Source organism: Palaemon carinicauda, chromosome 4 (genome assembly GCF_036898095.1).
Source record: "Palaemon carinicauda isolate YSFRI2023 chromosome 4, ASM3689809v2, whole genome shotgun sequence".
NCBI lineage: Eukaryota > Metazoa > Arthropoda > Malacostraca > Decapoda > Palaemonidae > Palaemon > Palaemon carinicauda.
In genome coordinates this window covers 28665193-28682692 of record NC_090728.1, presented here as the reverse complement: position 1 = coordinate 28682692, position 17500 = coordinate 28665193, and the positions used below count along the sequence as shown (strand labels likewise).

General features: G+C 34.5%; 1 protein-coding gene across 1 annotated transcript in view; it reads right to left on the bottom strand.

Annotated features, from left to right (window-relative positions):
- Positions 1 to 11745: 11745 nt before the first annotated feature.
- LOC137639015 (crustacean calcium-binding protein 23-like) overlaps positions 11746 to 17500 on the bottom strand; it is a 26950-nt gene continuing 21195 nt past the window's right edge. The window contains exons 4-5 of the mRNA XM_068371336.1: positions 16859 to 17068; positions 11746 to 13348 (exon numbers count right to left, since the gene is read on the bottom strand). Coding sequence (XP_068227437.1) covers positions 13247 to 13348; positions 16859 to 17068 — 312 coding nt within the window. The 3' untranslated portion in view covers positions 11746 to 13246. The remainder of the gene's footprint in view (positions 13349 to 16858; positions 17069 to 17500) is intronic.

Here is a 17500-nt window from a genome sequence, read left to right as displayed (position 1 = left end):
GTTTATGATAGAACCAAGAGCGAGGCCTTGTGGTAGACGCATAGATTGTATGGCATGGATGGTAAGTTGTCGAGGCAGTTTTCAAGTTTTCTTATGATGAAAATGAGGAATTTGACAGTGTAAGTAGACAGGAAAGTGAATGATTTGTTGTAAGAGTTAGTCAGAAACTAGATGAGTGATGCAAGGGGTCAGAGAAAGGTTTCTGAATATGTACGTCAAGTTGTGGGATATGAAAATGCATTGTGGAAGGGATGTAGAAGGGTTTGATATTGTATGTGATACTGTGCTGATTAGGAACAGGGAAGATAAACTTTTAGATGCAGGGAAGAGTTTGTACGCGTCTACAAGAAGAGACCATATGAAGCAAATGTAAGAGTCAAATAATGAGAGTAAATGGAAACGAAGAATATGAAGTAATAAATGTCTGTATGGATGGCAGAAGAACGGAAATGGTTTTATAAGCATACTGGAGTATATATATCTAATGATGATCGGACGAGAAACGAGAAGAATAAACAAATAAGAGAACAAGAAAGATAGTATTATGTGGAATGAAGAATGCGTGCAAACGATTGTTACGTGAATTCAGTATCAGAGGAATCCAAGGTAGAGTAATGATGGAAATAGCGTGCGGATGTCGAGTTCACTTTGATTAAAGACAGGTTGACTCTATAGAAATAAACTGTTTACATACTATATGGAGAGTACGCAAAGTTGCCAGGGTGAAAATGTGGATACACAATAGAAGAGATAAAAAGGTTAGCATAGGTGAAAGGATACTAGGTATGCAGTTAATTGTAATAGTCAGGCCTTCTCCATCGTGAAGCTCAATACTACACAGTATTCTAGATGTTTTATTCCAGATATGACCAAGTTGTGGAATGATCTTCCTAAATGGGTAGTTGAATCGGTAGAACTTCATAAGTTCAAACTTGCAGTAAATGTCTTTATGTTGAACAGGCTGACATAAGTCTTTTTTTATAGTTAACATATGAAAGATCTGTTTTAATGTTGTTGCTGTTCTTAAATTATTTCATTTTAATTGTTTATTAATTTTCATATAGTTTATATATTTCGTTATCTCCCTTCCTCACTGGGCTATTTTTTTCCCCGTTGGAGCCCTTGGGCTTATAACATCCTGCTTTTCCAACTAGGGTTGTAGCTTAGCTAATAATAATAATAATAATAATAATAATAATAATAATAATAATAATAATAATAATAAAAGGGTGGTCCAAAGTACTTTTTGGTGGTTTGGTCATGTGGAAAGATTAGATGATATATGATGGGATAGTGAAAAAGTGTAGGCCTGGGCAAGGACGATAGGGTGTGGTGGGGTGGGAGAGGGGAGTCTGGAAATGGTTGGACAGAAAATATGAAAACCATATAGGTACAGAGTGAATTTGATATCGACAAAACGCAATGGCCATTGTAAATAGGGTAATTTATTAATTGATTTGAGGTTTTCTGGGATCCTGACATCTAGGATCGTTGACGCCGTGTAAATAAGATGAATGATACGTGTGCATTGAGCTTTAAACACACTACTGATAAACCTTCGGTGTTGCTTTAAGAAATGACTAATGTTGTCGGTGTTACTGCACAAAGGTTTATAAAACAATCAGTTGTTAACGGATGGATATGGTACTGACTTGTGCTTTTCTCTATGCTCACAATTTATCTCACCCGACTTCTGAGGAAACGGCTTGATGATGAAAAATACCTAAAGCATAGCCTACATAATAATATGCAATTTATCTAATAAAAAACTATCATGAAATTTTTTTTTCTACCATTCCAGCACGTCACTAACGAAAAATTGCCCCTTTAGTATATTAGAAATCTTGTAAAAGAAAAAAAATAATATAGAATTATCTCACCTGTCGAGAAAGTTAGGCTTCGAGTTTGCTTGTTGAATTGGAGTTTTGTTGCGCAGCAACATTAGGGAAATATAACACTCTTTTGGTACCTCCCTGGATATCCAAACATGCTTAATACTATAAAGTTATGTTTCCAAGTATGGAAACCCTGACGAAAACCAAATATATATGGTATAAGTGCTGTATGGCAATACGGAAAGCTACTCACCTCGTCTGAAAAGTATTGCCATGTGAGAACTAACTTAAACCTCTGATTTTTGCCCGTTATACTTATTTCTTATGTCCTGAAATTAATATAGTATACTTTAATACATAAAAAAACTAAATATGTTTTTTAATAACTATATTATGGATTATTTTGTCAACGTTCATTTTAATGCTAATTTTGAAAGTTTTGGTTATACTGCAGCTTAAGTAAACAAAGTCGTAAGGCGCCGATACAAAGGGAGGTATTCATAAAAATGGAGGATATCCTTGTAAGCATAAGGTAGAAGTACAAGGTATTTCTCTGAAGCAAAAGGTAGAAGCATAAGTAAATCTTTCTTTCCATATTCATAATGATTACCTTTTACTTGCGAGGATATATTCCAAGCAGAAGTAAAAGGTTGACTCGTGTTTCGGGAGCGCTTAGTTACATGTAGGAACTTGGAAGATTTCATTTGTGCTGTCAAGATAAGAAAGAGTTTAGTATTTATAATACGTATTTAATGCCCTGTTTTTACTTGTATTTAATTAAGTTTACGCATCAGAAAGAACACAGACGCCGCTGCGCCTTCCCCAAAGCCTCGCTGGTGACACAACCCTTGCATTAGAAGTTCTTTGACCTCTTTTTAGCTCCTCCACCCCTTTCATTAGAAGTTCTTTGACCTCTTTTTAGCTCCCACACCCCTTGCATTTGAAGTTCTTTGACCTCTTTTTAGCTCCCCCACCCCTTGCATTAGAAGTTCTTTGACCTCTTTTAGTTCCCCCACCCCTTGCACTAGAAGTTCTTTGACCTCTTTTTAGCTTCCCCACCCCTTGCATTAGAAGTTCTTTGACCTCTTTTTAGCTCCCCCACCCCTTGCATTAGAAGTTCTTTGACCTCTTTTTAGCTACCCCCACCCCTTGCATTAGAAGTTCTTTGACCTCTTTTTAGCTTCCCCACCCCTTGCATTAGAAGTTCTTTGACCTCTTTTTAGCTCCCCCACCCCTTGCATTAGAAGTTCTTTGACCTCTTTTTAGCTCCCACACCCCTTGCATTAGAAGTTCTTTGACCCCTTTTTAGCTCCTACACCCGTTGCATTAGAAGTTCTTTGACCTCTTTTTAGCTCCCACACCCCTTACATTAGAAGTTCTTTGACCTCTTTTTAGCTCCCCCACCCCTTGCATTAGAAGTTCTTTGACCTCTTTTTAGCTCCTACACCCCTTGCATTAGAAGTTCTTTGACCTCTTTTTAGCTCCCAGACCCGTTGCATTAGAAGTTCTTTGACCTCTTTTTAGCTCCCACACCCCTTACATTAGAAGTTCTTTGACCTCTTTTTAGCTCCCACACCCCATGCATTAGAAGTTCTTTGACCTCTTTTTAGCTCCCACAACTCTTGCATTAGAAGTTCTTTGACCTCTTTTTAGCTACCACACCCCTTGCATTAGAAGTTCTTTGACCTTTTTTTTTAGCTCCCACACCCCTTGCATTAGAAGTTCTTTGACCTCTTTTTAGCTCCCCCACCCCTTGCATTACAAGTTCTTTGACCTCTTTTTAGCTCCCTCACCCCTTGCATTATAAGTTCTTTGACCTCTTTTTAGCCTCCCCACCCCTTGCATTAGAAGTTCTTTGACCTCTTTTTAGCTACCACACCCCTTGCATTAGAAGTTCTTTGACCTCTTTTTAGCTTCCCCACCCCTTGCATTAGAAGTTCTTTGACCTCTTTTTAGCTCCCCCACCCCTTGCATTAGAAGTTCTTTGACCTCTTTTTAGCTCCCACACCCCTTGCATTAGAAGTTCTTTGACCTCTTTTTAGCTCCCCCACCTCTAACATTAGAAGTTCTTTGACCTCTCTCTTTAGCTCCCACACTTCTAGCATTAGAAGTTCTTTGACCTCTCTCTTTAGCTCCCACACTTCTAGCATTAGAAGTTCTTTGACATATATTTCTAGGTTCCCTACTTTTAGCATTAGAGGGTCTTCGATCTATATTTTGAGGTGCCTTACTTCTAGCATTAGAGGCTCTCTATTTTTAGGTGTCTCTGGCATTAGAGGCTCCTCTTCGCTATTCTCTCCAGTCTTCTAGTTTTCAAGATCTTCATTCATTAGATTATCTGTTTCTTTCGAGATTTCATTGTCTTTTTTCCGTGTCCTTCTAGATTTCAAAAGAGATTTCAGTGCCGCGAGTCCTCACTTCGTCAGATTCCTCAGGGAAATCGAAGGCATTTATTCTTTACCTATCTGGGCAATGAGTAAAGAGATGAATACTATCGATTTCTCCGCATACACTATCATGCCAAAGTAAATGACGAGCAACATGATATATTTACCAATGTCGTCTGGATATGTCCTTACTTCGATGACGAATTTTGGGACAATCCTGTTGAAGAAATACACGTCACTCACCGTTCAGTTGAACCATTCTGCCTCCATCCTCATTCCCCCGCAATCCGTTTTTTGCACCGATACAAAGCCTCGTACTTTTTCCAAGAGTCTCCTTTAATAAGACATCGTCGCAAAAGCCCAAGCAAAGGATCCTTCAAGGCGCATACATTATGATCTTCAAAGCTCAGCTGCCAACGGAAGATCCCGTGTCTTTCTATAGGTCGGGCGATTTAAAACGAACGATCGGCAACTTCGGCAGCAACCAAAACCATCTGTAGTTGATGGTGTTACGAAGTCGTAACACATAATTCTTACCGGCAGCTTCCTATTCCGCCAGAACGCGATCTCTGTTAGTTAAGTGAAATCCTTCTCCCAGTCATCAACTCATTTCCTCTTACTCCTATTGACGCGCAATTCCTTGGTTATATTTCGCCAGCTACATACAGATCATGTGAGGTCTTGCAGGCTACTTTTGAAAAAATTAAGATCAGGTCTTCAGTAGTCATTTGAAGCTCGGGGAGGAGTTGTTCAGGACTGCTCCTGGAAATTTCAGTTCTGGAGTCATTCAGAAATCCATGTTAAGTATACGGCTATGTCTTTTGAAGACTTTTGGAAATTCGGGAAAGTTTTCTTCCGAAACCGTTCTGAGATTCCATTCTGGAGGCATTCAGAATTCCATGCTAAGTCTATGGGTATTTTTTCTGAAGCCATTTGGAAATCCGGGAAAGTTTTCTTCCGATATCGTTCTGAGATTCCGTTCTGGAGGCATTCAGAATTCCATACTTAGTCTATGGCTATTTCTTCTGAAGCCATTTGGGAATCCGAGAAGATTTTCTTCCGAATTCTTTTAGGACTCGCGAAAAATTCCATTCTTGTTTTATAACAACAACAACAACAACAACAACAATAATAATAATAATAATAATAATAATAATGATAATAATAATAATAATAATAATAATAATAATAATAATAATAATAATAATAATAATAATAATAAAAATAATGATGATAATAATAATAATAGTAATAAACTACGTGATTTGATTTATGGATTTGAGTTGAAAAGTTTTGAAGACGCTAAACGCTCAACTTTGCAGTTTGAAGGAAACTTTAGGATACCAGGACGAATGGCGAAGGGTAATTGAGGTTTAAAGCAAACCGAATTGAAATAGTTGATTTCAGCTAAATTATTTCAGGTTTGGGATTTAGAACAATCTATTTCTGGTACGAATCGGTATATATATATATATATATATATATATATATATATATATATATATATATATATATATATATATATATATACTGTATATATATATATATATATATATATATATTATATATATACATATATATAGTTTATATATGTGTATATACATGCATGTATATAAGCTTTTGCAGTATATGAGTATTCTGTGTATATATGTATATTTATACGATGTATATATACACACACACACACACATATATATATATATATATATATATATATATATATATATATATATATATATACATATATATAGTTTATATATGTGTATATACATGCATGTATATAAGCTTTTGCAGTATATGAGTATTCTGTGTATATATGTATATTTATACGATGTATATATATACATATATATACACAGACATATATATACATACATATACATATATATAATATATACATACATATACATATATAATATATATATATATATATATATATATATATACATATACATATATATATATATACATGTACATACATACATACATACATACAAATATACTGTTTGTACATACATACATTCCTAAATACAGCAGCCTTCGTATTCTCCCAACTGTTTATACATGCAAAAGCAAATGTAAAATGCATATCACCAAGTTATGGCTTAACCTTGATATTTCATCGAGATTCCAGGTGTGGACAAGATATCTGTCCGCAAGCCACTGTACATTTTGTTCTTCAAAACGGAATAACATCTTGAAATCACGATCAAGTGTGGGTAAACCGGGCATGTATTGTTTAACATGCCTCACATCCACAAAATCTGCCATCGTGCTGAGAATCGGACAGAACAACCTTTCTCTTCGAACTTCAGTCTGCTACTGACTAGACTCAGCTTTTTCGAAGCATATGCTCTTTATATGAAGTAAAGGGTCTTCTTTATGTATAACCGTTTGCTTTTATGTGATTATAAGGATATGCTTTTGCTCTAAAAGTAGAAGCTTTGGCTTGAAATGTTTATGAATACAAGTAGAAGGATTTCCTTCATATTTTGCAAGTATAAGCATATCCTTTTCTTTATGAGTACCGCCCAAAGTCTAAGCCTCGACCTGAACCTGATGAACTGTTTTACACATGAAAGTGCCATCAAACAATGAACACTAATTAAAAAAAAATAATGTCTAGACGTTCTAGATCAAGTGAAACTGCCTTCAAGTGACAATAATGTATGTTATTCAAAATCTGCTGCTTTAGCTGTTTGGCGTTCCCAATCTACAGAGGTTAAAGGTTAGTGAGGGTGGCATGAATATGGTGTTTTAGTTTGATAAAGTTTACGGTATGAGTTTAGTTTAGGTATTTTTATCACAATGTCATTTTTAAATTCTTGACCAAATCATATTAATCGTTCTCTGAAATTTACCTTTTTTTTTATTTTTTTTTTTTTTTAGTCGTGATTGGGGTTTTTAATTTGAAAAAATAAATCTTGTATTAGTTCATTTTCGGTGTATTTTTTATTACCAAATGTTTATCACCGTAATGCCGTTAGATTCTCGACTTTGCAATAGTCATGACATGAAAATTCCCACTATAGTTTTCAGAATTTAGTACATAGAAAATTTCTAGATTGAGGAATGGAATATTTGGGAAAATTAATATAATTCTGATTAAGATAATGATAATAGGCCTAACCCAGGAACATATGGTTAGATAATAAGAAAAAGTAGAGCTCCTAAGGCCTTCATGGTTATGAGAACCATAGAACAATATTTGAAAGGTCCGTTAAAATGAACACCAGCTTTCCAGGAAAAAAAAAAAAAACAGTTTACTGAAGTAATACTTTCTGGAAGACGTCTACATGGAATGGAGTTGACATTATCTATAGGATACCTTAAACAATATTATATGGATGATACTACAAGTTCCTTCGAACAAGCTCTTTTAAAAAAAATTTCAACTTCAACTGCAAAAATATCAGTCTATTTTACGTATCAGTTTTCTTTGATCTCTTTGTAGGTAGCTGTTCTGCTTGAACTTAGCCTTGCTAAAATCTTAGCTTTTCCTTTAATGAAATAAACTTCGAGCGTGTCATAGACAGTTTGAAAAAAAAAATTACCAATTAATTGGATTTGTTAAACTATTTTATGATAAAAATTATACTAGTAATAATCTTAAAAATAATAATATATCTTGTTTTATTTATCTTGGTGCTGTTTTGGTATGCGATCTCAAAGTCGTGCTTTTGCTTTGGTATGCGAATTCACCTGAGAGTAGCGATCTTACTACTAAATAAAAAAAAAATGGAGTAATTACTCAAACGTGTCACTATTTGTGAATTGTATAATTTATGGACACTTTTGAGCAATTACTCCATTTTTAATTTAGTAGTGAGATCGCTACTATCAGGTGAAATCATATACCAAAGCAGAGGTACGACTTTGAGATAGCATACCGAAACAGCACCATTATCTCTGAATCCCAAAACAGCTATGGTGTCTGATAACCAAATCTTCAAACAGTAATAGCTTTTTGCTATGCATCTCAGAGGCGGAAAACGTCGTTTAACACAAATATCTCCTAAACGAATAGTTGGATCAGTATGGCATTTCAGCAAACAATTCTTCACTAAGGGGTTAACTACTGCAATGTAATTGTTCATTGGCCACTTTCCTCTTGGTAAGGGTAGGAGAGACTCTTTAGCTATGTTAAGCAGCTTTTCTAGGAGAAGGACACTCCAACATCAAACCATTGTTCTCTATTGTTGGGTAGTGCCATAGACTCTGTACCATGGTCTTCCCCTGTCGTTGGTTAGAGTTCTATTGCTTGAGGGTACACTCGGCCACACTATTCTATCTTATTTCTCTTCCTCTTATTTTCTTAAAGTTTTTTATAATTTAGTTTATTTAGGAAATATTTATTTTAATGTTGTTACTGTTCTCAAGATATTTTATTACTCCTTGTTTCCTTACTCACTGGGATAGTTTCCCCGTTGGAGCCCCTGGGCTTATACAATCCTGCTTTTCCAACTAGGGTTGTAGCTTAGCAAGCAATAATAATAATAATAATAATAATAATAACCTCCCGACCTAATTGATGGCTGACATACCATATTACTATATGTGTTATGTTAGGAGTTTACTCGGAAATAATAATGCATCATCATCAGCATCTCCCCCTACGCCTATTTACGCAAAGGGCCTCAAGTAGTTTTCACCAGTCGTCTCTATCTTGAGCTTTTAAATCAATACTTCTCCATTCATCATCTCCTACTTCACGCTTCATAGTCCTCAGCCACGTAGGCCTGGGTCTTCCAACTTTTCTAGTGACTTGTGGAGCCCAGTTGAAAGTTTTGTGAACTAAACTCTCTTCGGGAGTGCGAAGAGCATGTCAAAACCATCTCCATCTACCCCTCACCATGATCTCATCCATATATGGAACTCGAGTAACCTCTCTTATAGTTTAATTTCTAATCCTGTCCTGCCGTTTAATTCCCAATATTCTTCTGAGGGCTTTGTTCTCAACTCTACAAAATCCGTTGGATATAGTCTCGTCATACCAGGAATCATGTCCATCTAGTAACACTGGTCTCACTAAACTGATGTATAGCCTGATTTTTATAAGAACCTCCCGGTTTATGAATACTAAAGTAAAGTTGAAAAAATAATACATAGCCGACTAGTAATGCCGACGCAATCGAAGGAAACTTTGGTAATTCAGTCTCTCACCCCACCCCCCACAAACACCCTCCCAAAAATTCCGCAAATACCCCTAGTTCGATCTCCCCTTTCTTGCCCTCCTTATCCCTTCTCTTCAGTTTCCTCATATCTAATCGCTTCCCTCATCACTCTTATTTCCCTCCTTCCTTGTGCCATCACTACATTATATGTTAGAGGGTAAATATATTGATATGATTATTTACTACGAGTAAGGTACAATTATCTGGAGGCAAGACTAAGAACTAATGCTGTCCCACATCCACGGTGCTAGAAATGATTAGAAATGCTTAAAACTACCTGCTATAATTTTACAGAAGCAATAGCTTATAGTGTCGTATAAGGTTTGTTATTAGCTAGTTTGAACAAACATATCTATGTTTTGCATAATCTATTTTAAGTGTTTGCGTAGCAGCCTGGGTCATGAACACAATTTAAAGAAATATATGTTAAATCTTATTCGTTTGCGATCGTTAGAGAATTAAAAATTGTCCTCTGAAATAGAAGGGATCAAATGGAGGAGACTCGGAAAACATATCGTATTGTTTGTCTATTCCACAACAAAAAACATCACATTGATTGCAACTGTCATATTGTTGTTCAAGAAGGAACAATAACAACAACAGCAGTGCTTAGAGAAAATAACGAAATGCTTCTGAAATACATTTGACAATTATTTAGATAATTCTTTAAGGATATTATAACACTTACCATTTTCCCTTTGCTGCTTCTATCTCCAATGCGAAGAAAGTACACACTTCCGAGACGATACTTTTGAGACAGGATATTTTTCTTATAGTTTTCAAAGCGCTTGCACAAAATCACAGGTATTGTTTTAATATTTCATTGTTATTGGACAAGTTTTCCGTGTTGTGAATAATGAAGCATCACCATCACGATGGATTATTACGCAATTGCCAAATGGAAAATATATCTTTTAAAACTTGAAAGCATCTGAAACATTTTAAAAACCCGCCAGAACCACTTGTAAAACAAAATTTGGTGAATTGTACTAATCAGGATCATGACACCACTGAGGAATTCGTTCGCAAGACCAATTGGAGAGCAATGCACTTGTCACTGTGTCAGGAGAAATCAAAAGTGGTGAACATTTTGTAGATCGATCACAGCTAGTCCATGGATAACAGAGAGCCATTCGTTCCATGGTAAACTGTCCGTCATGGACCAAAAATTATTAAAAATTATAGATAAATTCCCAATTGAATTAGATTACTATGGAAAAAGCTTAATGTTTATCTTTTACTGTAAAATGTAATCAATCGAAATTTCTGTAGTGTTTTTAAATAAGCTCGATTCTTGAGACGAAGCGAATTTACTTGACCGAGCGGGATTGTTCTACCCCCAGTTGAAGTGGTCGTTACAAATGCCTATCTTTAAAGTATGGACGAAATTGCCAAAACATCAGGTAAGGAGTTAATTGTTTCGTTACCGATGGGACTTTGATAGTTTTAGGCAGAGGAGTTTTGGGTGTAAAATTAATGTTACAGAACTCACCATCATAGGACTGACAGGAAATTAAGAGTAAGATTAAAACGAGAAGCTCACAAGCATTCGAATGGCAAGTTTTCCTGTGGGATAGAAGGAGGTATCAAAATAGCCGATATTTTTATGTATAAATTTCAATGGTGAAAAAAAACTCAAAATATTTTAGTCCATATATTTTAGAGCTGGCTGCTCTCTCTCTCTCTCTCTCTCTCTCTCTCTCTCTCTCTCTCTCTCTCTCTCTCTCTCTCTCTCTCTCTCTCTCTCTTTCTTATTTTATTATCTCCTGCAGGAGTGGCACCACAATGTCCGGGGAACTTTTCTGGTTCCAATGTTCTTTTAAGTTCCATTGAACCACCCTTAGGGTCTGTCTCCCGTGAGGTACTTTTTCCCTCTAGAGTTAGTAAAGTTCTAAATGGTATTCTAACAATCGGTAGTAATCAATAATCAAAAGCGGGATTTTAAAATTGAAATATTCTGACACGTATTGCATCGAAAACATTATCTATAGCAACGCTTAGTAAAGCAAAACCTATAACTGCGAAGTATCATCTGACGGATAAGGTTAATCAAATGAAACATTTATCCTTAACTTTATTGACCGATGAACACTAATCAGTGAGACTTGTGTAGAATGTTAAATACAGTACACAGAAGCTTAAATATAGTATTGCATTGCAGATGAAGTATAAGCTAAGTAACATTCCCTCTGGATGGATTTTGTAATACATGAAACAAGTACGGTAAGTAAGTAAGTAAGTAATAATAATAATAATAATAATAATAATAATAATAATAATAATAATAATAATAATAATAATAATAATGATGATGATGATAAATCAACAAACAGTCGAAATAATAATAATTATGAATCAATATTAGAAAAACAATATTTAACATTAAATAAACAAGAATCAGAAATGTCAAAAGAATTGAAAAAAAAAAAAATACACCAACACCAAAAATAGAAAGAAAAAAAAAATTCCCAAGTCACATGGAGCCAGCAACCCGGAAGTGACGTCAGTGCTTATTGATGTGGTAACACCACACTTAAGCCAAGACTAAAATTAACCATTGAATCAGGAAGTGATAAAAGAGAATTTGGAATGACAACGGCTCGAGGGAAATGTCAACTTAGAGAGAACGACGATCACAGAGATGCAAAAGGACACGAAAAGCTCATCCAATCGATATGTTCCGACACCTTGGTTGTTTGAGATCGGCGATGTCTTCCGAAGAGGTAAAACTTCTCCTTTTCACTGACCCTTTATTTATTAGTCTTGGTGATTGAAACTGCCGAAACACTGTAAATGTTTACTATCTTAAACTAGAAATATGAGGCGATTATACTTCATTGAGAGTATTTACAGAACTACCCATCTCAGAAAATGAAACTAAATCGATTCTGCAATATTTGACCGGCAGTATTTTTTGATCATAATTGGAGAAATATTTACTCTTATTTTCTTTCTCTTCTCTTCCAATTTCCAGATTTGACACGATATTACAAGATAGGTTGATGGAAATGATAAAACCAAGTTTTTTATTTCTTCGTAAAATAGCCAAAAAAAGCAAAAAAAAAAAAAAAAAAAAAAAATAGACCGACATTTTATCTATTTACTGTATTCATCATGGATCCTTACACAAGATGGACGGTATTATTCCTCATTCAACAGCTGTTAGAAGTGAATATTTATAGACATTCATAATTTAAATTAATGGCGTTTGTTAAAACCATTAGCCCCCAATTTCAATTTTAAGATATGTGGTAAACAGGCACAATGGTCAAGTGGTTATCTGGAACGACTAACCAGCTGATCTATAAGAGAAAAAGGGAAAATATTAACGGGGTAAACATTACGATTTAACCGACGGAAATATTAAGGCATCTTGATTGCTGACTGCTTATTAATCACGAGCAATTCTTCCAATCTCTATAGCAATAATTGGTTTATAAGGAAAACAGCCGATTACCCTATGAAAAAAAAAAATCAAATTCAACAAAAGGAAGTTATTAGGCATTATCCAGCGCGGTAGTCATAAAAATAAAAGTTGTACAATTAAAAGCATTATCATTTGAAATTCATGATTAATATTGAAAACGCATAGAATCTTGTAATTAAAAGATAATAAAAATAAGAATATTGCTTTACCTTACCGGACGAGTAAAAAAGATCTATTCATCTTAAGACTCTTCACAATACTCTCTCGAATTTGGAAAATAGATAACGGGCAAATAAATTAATAAATGAATTAAATGAATATCAAACAACACCAAAAATCTCATGAGTCAGAAGTCATAGGGTAAAGCTGGACCTTTATCATCGAACAGCCATCTCAAATCTTCTCGTTCTTCTTCTCCCCATCTTAAAGCTTCCAGCTGTTCCTGATCACAGTGATGAAATACTCGTCATCATCGATTGATTTGCTAATTCCCGAGTAGTAGTCAAGGAATTCCTCCTTTGTCACCTGAAAAATAAAGAAAATATTTGCTGTAGTTTATATTTTTTATCATTTTAGAATTAATGCTTGTAATAATAAAGAAAGCAGTAAAATATTGATTTATTTGTTTACTAAAGGGAGACTGTAACGAAAGGGAACTTGGTGTAGACACTTCACTTTTTATAGTTCATATATGAAAGATCTATTTAGTGTCACTTCTCTTAACATATTTTATGTTATTCGTTATTTCTCTTGTAGTTTATTTAGTTTCTTATTTAGTTTATTTATTCTCATATTGCCTTTCCTCACTGGGCTATTTTTCCTTGTTGGAGCCCTTGAGCTTATAGCATCCTGCTTTTCCAACAAGGATTGTAGCTTAGCAAGTAATAATAATAATAATAATAATAATAATAATAATAATAATAATAGTAGTCGCAACAACATCAACAACAACAACAACAACAACAACAATAATAATAATAATAATAATAATAATAATAATAATAATAATAATAACCTAATGAAGCTTCCTATATTAAAATCATTAATTATTATTTTCCAAAGGCTTCTCCAGTCTGCTTCTATTATCATCTAAGTTTTCGTCATAATTCAAAATATGAAAAACATATTATGTACCTGTCCATTTAATGAAATTTTTATCTAGATGTCAATTATATTGTCGCTTATATATTTGGTCAGATTAATATAATTCATTTATCAGTGAAATGCACTCATATTATTATTATTATTATTATTATTATTATTATTATTATTATTATTATTAATACTTGCTAAGCTACAGCCCTTGTTGGAAAAGAAAGATTCTATAAGCCCAAGGGCTCCAATAGGGAAAATAGCCCAGTTATGGAAGGAAATAAGGAAATAAATAAACTACAAGAGCAGTGGTAAACAATTGAATAAAATATTTTAAGAGCAGTAATAACATTAAAATAAATCTTTCATATATAAACTATCAAAGCTTTCTATAATTTTATTCACAAATTTGCTTCAATAAACTGAAATCATTTCCATCCATAATTAATAGCATTACGGTTACTATTACAAGAAGATTGGAAATTATGAGAAAAATAAAAATGTAAACGATGGCTCATGTCACTTCCATTTGAAACATGTCTATCACACGTCACTCGAGGAATTCATATTTAAACTGACTCCTGTAGAGTTATTCTTTCGTAAAATTGTTGATGATCATAGCTATTTTTAGTCGTCTTCATTTACCTTATCTAATTTAAGAACGTTCAGTACGTGTCTAAATAGATGTTATTTTTTTCCTAATTGCACAATGCGTTGACATTATTGGTGTCGTTAGGGTGCATACGTGGGAGGTCACTAGCAAGACATTACTCCTATATGATAAAGGGCAAGTGACCGGCTATACACACTCACACACACACACACACACACATATATATATATATTATATATATATACATACATACATATATATATATATATATATATAAAGAGAGAGAACACACACACACATATATATATATTATATATATATACATACATACATACATATATATATATATATAAAGAGAGAGAGAGAGAGAGAGAGAGAGAGAGAGTTGGAAGACCCAGACTTACAGGGCTGAGAACTATGAAGCGAGAAGTAAGAGATGACGATGTATATATATACAGTATATATATATATATATATACATATATATATACATATGTATGTGTATATACTGTATATATCTATATATATGTATATATATATATATATATATATATAGTTGGAAGACCCAGACCTATATAGCTGAGAACTATGAAGCGAGAAGTAGGAGATGACGATGTATATATATATATATATATATATGTATGTATATATATACATATATCTATATATATGTATATAGATGAATAGATATGTGTATGCATATTTTTCCTGTCGCGCTCAGAAGGGAGAGTGGGGGTAGTCATACGCTGGTGAGAGTCGGTACCCCGAGAGGCACACTCGGAAACCATTCTCTCCCCATAAAGGATGAAGGATTAGATCTGTGTGGTGCGTGTGTGTGCATATCTATCTATCTATCTATATATATATATATATATATATATATATGTATAAGTCATTTTTGAGGGTTCGGGTTCACTAGTCTCATATGATAACTGTAAATATAGTGTTTGATATGATTCCATGGTGATGGATTTTGGAGCGCAATTGGATGACAAAGGGGTGTATTGCAATGATCAATTTTAATGATGATATAAAAAGAATCACTCATTTTCAGTATCTTATAACTGATTTAGAATATATCCAAAGGATCATTTAAAACATAAAGTATCATTTAGAGACAATCCGCAATAATAAATGAATTGGAATTAACTCGCTTAGAAACGGAAACAAATGAGAAACGACACTAAGAGAAAGGGGGAAAAGTAAAAGAAATAGATAAAAAAAAGAAGATAATATGAATGGCTAAGTAATTAGAGTAAAATTATGGAAAGAGTGTAAGGAGTAGATTAACCAAGAAAATGGAAATAGGATAAAGTAACGAGAGAACTAAACAGCAAGAAATCGAAATGAGGATTGAAAGAAGAAATAGTTATATAAGACAAAGGGGAAATAGAAGAAAGAACGAAGATGATAAAAAGATACAGAGAAGGATGGGAGAATTGGGAAGAGGGAGGAGAGGAGGCTATCGTGGAAGGATAACCAAAAGAGGGAAAGTCAGAAATAGAATAAAACAAAGGGGATATGGGAAAGGAAGAATCAACTTTAAATTGTCATACACTTTCTTTAATGGGATTTTCCTTAACCTCACTAAAATGATAAAAATATATTCAATATAGATGACATAAATGAATTGTGCTGTGTATGTTAAGAAGGAATTATTAAGAAATGGAAAAGTTACCCTTGGCAGCAAATTTTGATGTCCATTTTCATTTAAAGGAGATTTTCTATTCTTACATAAACTTTTATCAAGCCTATTTGTCTATGACTCCTCACAGCACTGTTCCTGAACCGGCTCTTTCGTGTTATATTTTTACCAAAGGATTTAAGTAGTCAAGCTACTCAATAGAGGACATTATCTTATAGCTATTTGTTAGTGGAGGAACTGCACAGTTCGATCCTAGGCCTGATTAGGATTTTATTAATTTTTTTTTTTTGCCAAGGAATTTTCAGCATAATAGGTGATTATTAATGTTTCGTTGTCATTATTGATTTTATTTACTCTATGGTAATTTAAGGTCAGCTTGTCACGTACTGTGTCTATTTTAAATCTTTTCCATTTCTTAATAATTCTTTTCAATTTGGAGGATTTGTCTGGCTGCCCACTATTCTATAATTCTTACCAAACCTAGTCATAATATTAAAATAAATAAACACGAAAATAAAAAGACAAATTACATATATCAATGACGAAAACAAGAGGCTCCATAATCTAAATTACATTACATTCCGATTTCATACTTTCAATCGCAATTGCCAAAAGTACATCGGAAACATATACTGTTTACATATGCTTCGACAGCCAGTAAAACAAGGTAATTAAAAAACCGAACCTTTCCGTCTTGGCTGACACCTTCCTCGAATCTCCCAATGAACTTGAGTAAGACCTCGTCCTCAGTGGACTCTTCGGCGAGGACCTTTGGGTGGTGAGATGCGTCATACTTGTCGCGAACGTCGTCCAGTGTGACGACCCCGTCTCCGGACTCGTCCAACTTGGCGAAGGCTTCCTCCACGATCTCTATCCTGGGCTCGTTCATTTCAGGCTGAGAGAGACAAGGGATTTTACGTCAGTTTAAATGTTTAAAGGTCGCTCATGAATGGCAGAGGCAAGGGACAGTGACATTGCCCTAGCAATCAGGTTAATGCCCTAGAGACTGACCATATATTATAGCATCAGCGCCCAAGCGTCCTCTCCATCCAAGCTAGGACCTGGAAGGGCCAGGGAGGGGCTGCTGATGCCTTAGCAGATAGACCTACAGGCTCCCCCAAACCCCCAACCTTAGCGCACAAGGATGGTAAGTTTGTAGACACTAATGACACTAACGAGTCTGAGCAGGACTCGAACCCCCGTCTGGCAAACGCAAGACAGACGTTACCAATCAGGCCACAACAACTTTTATTATTACTTTTATTGGATTTTGAATACTTTCATGAATCTCTTTAAATAGACTGTAGGCCTTCTGAAGCTGAGCTGT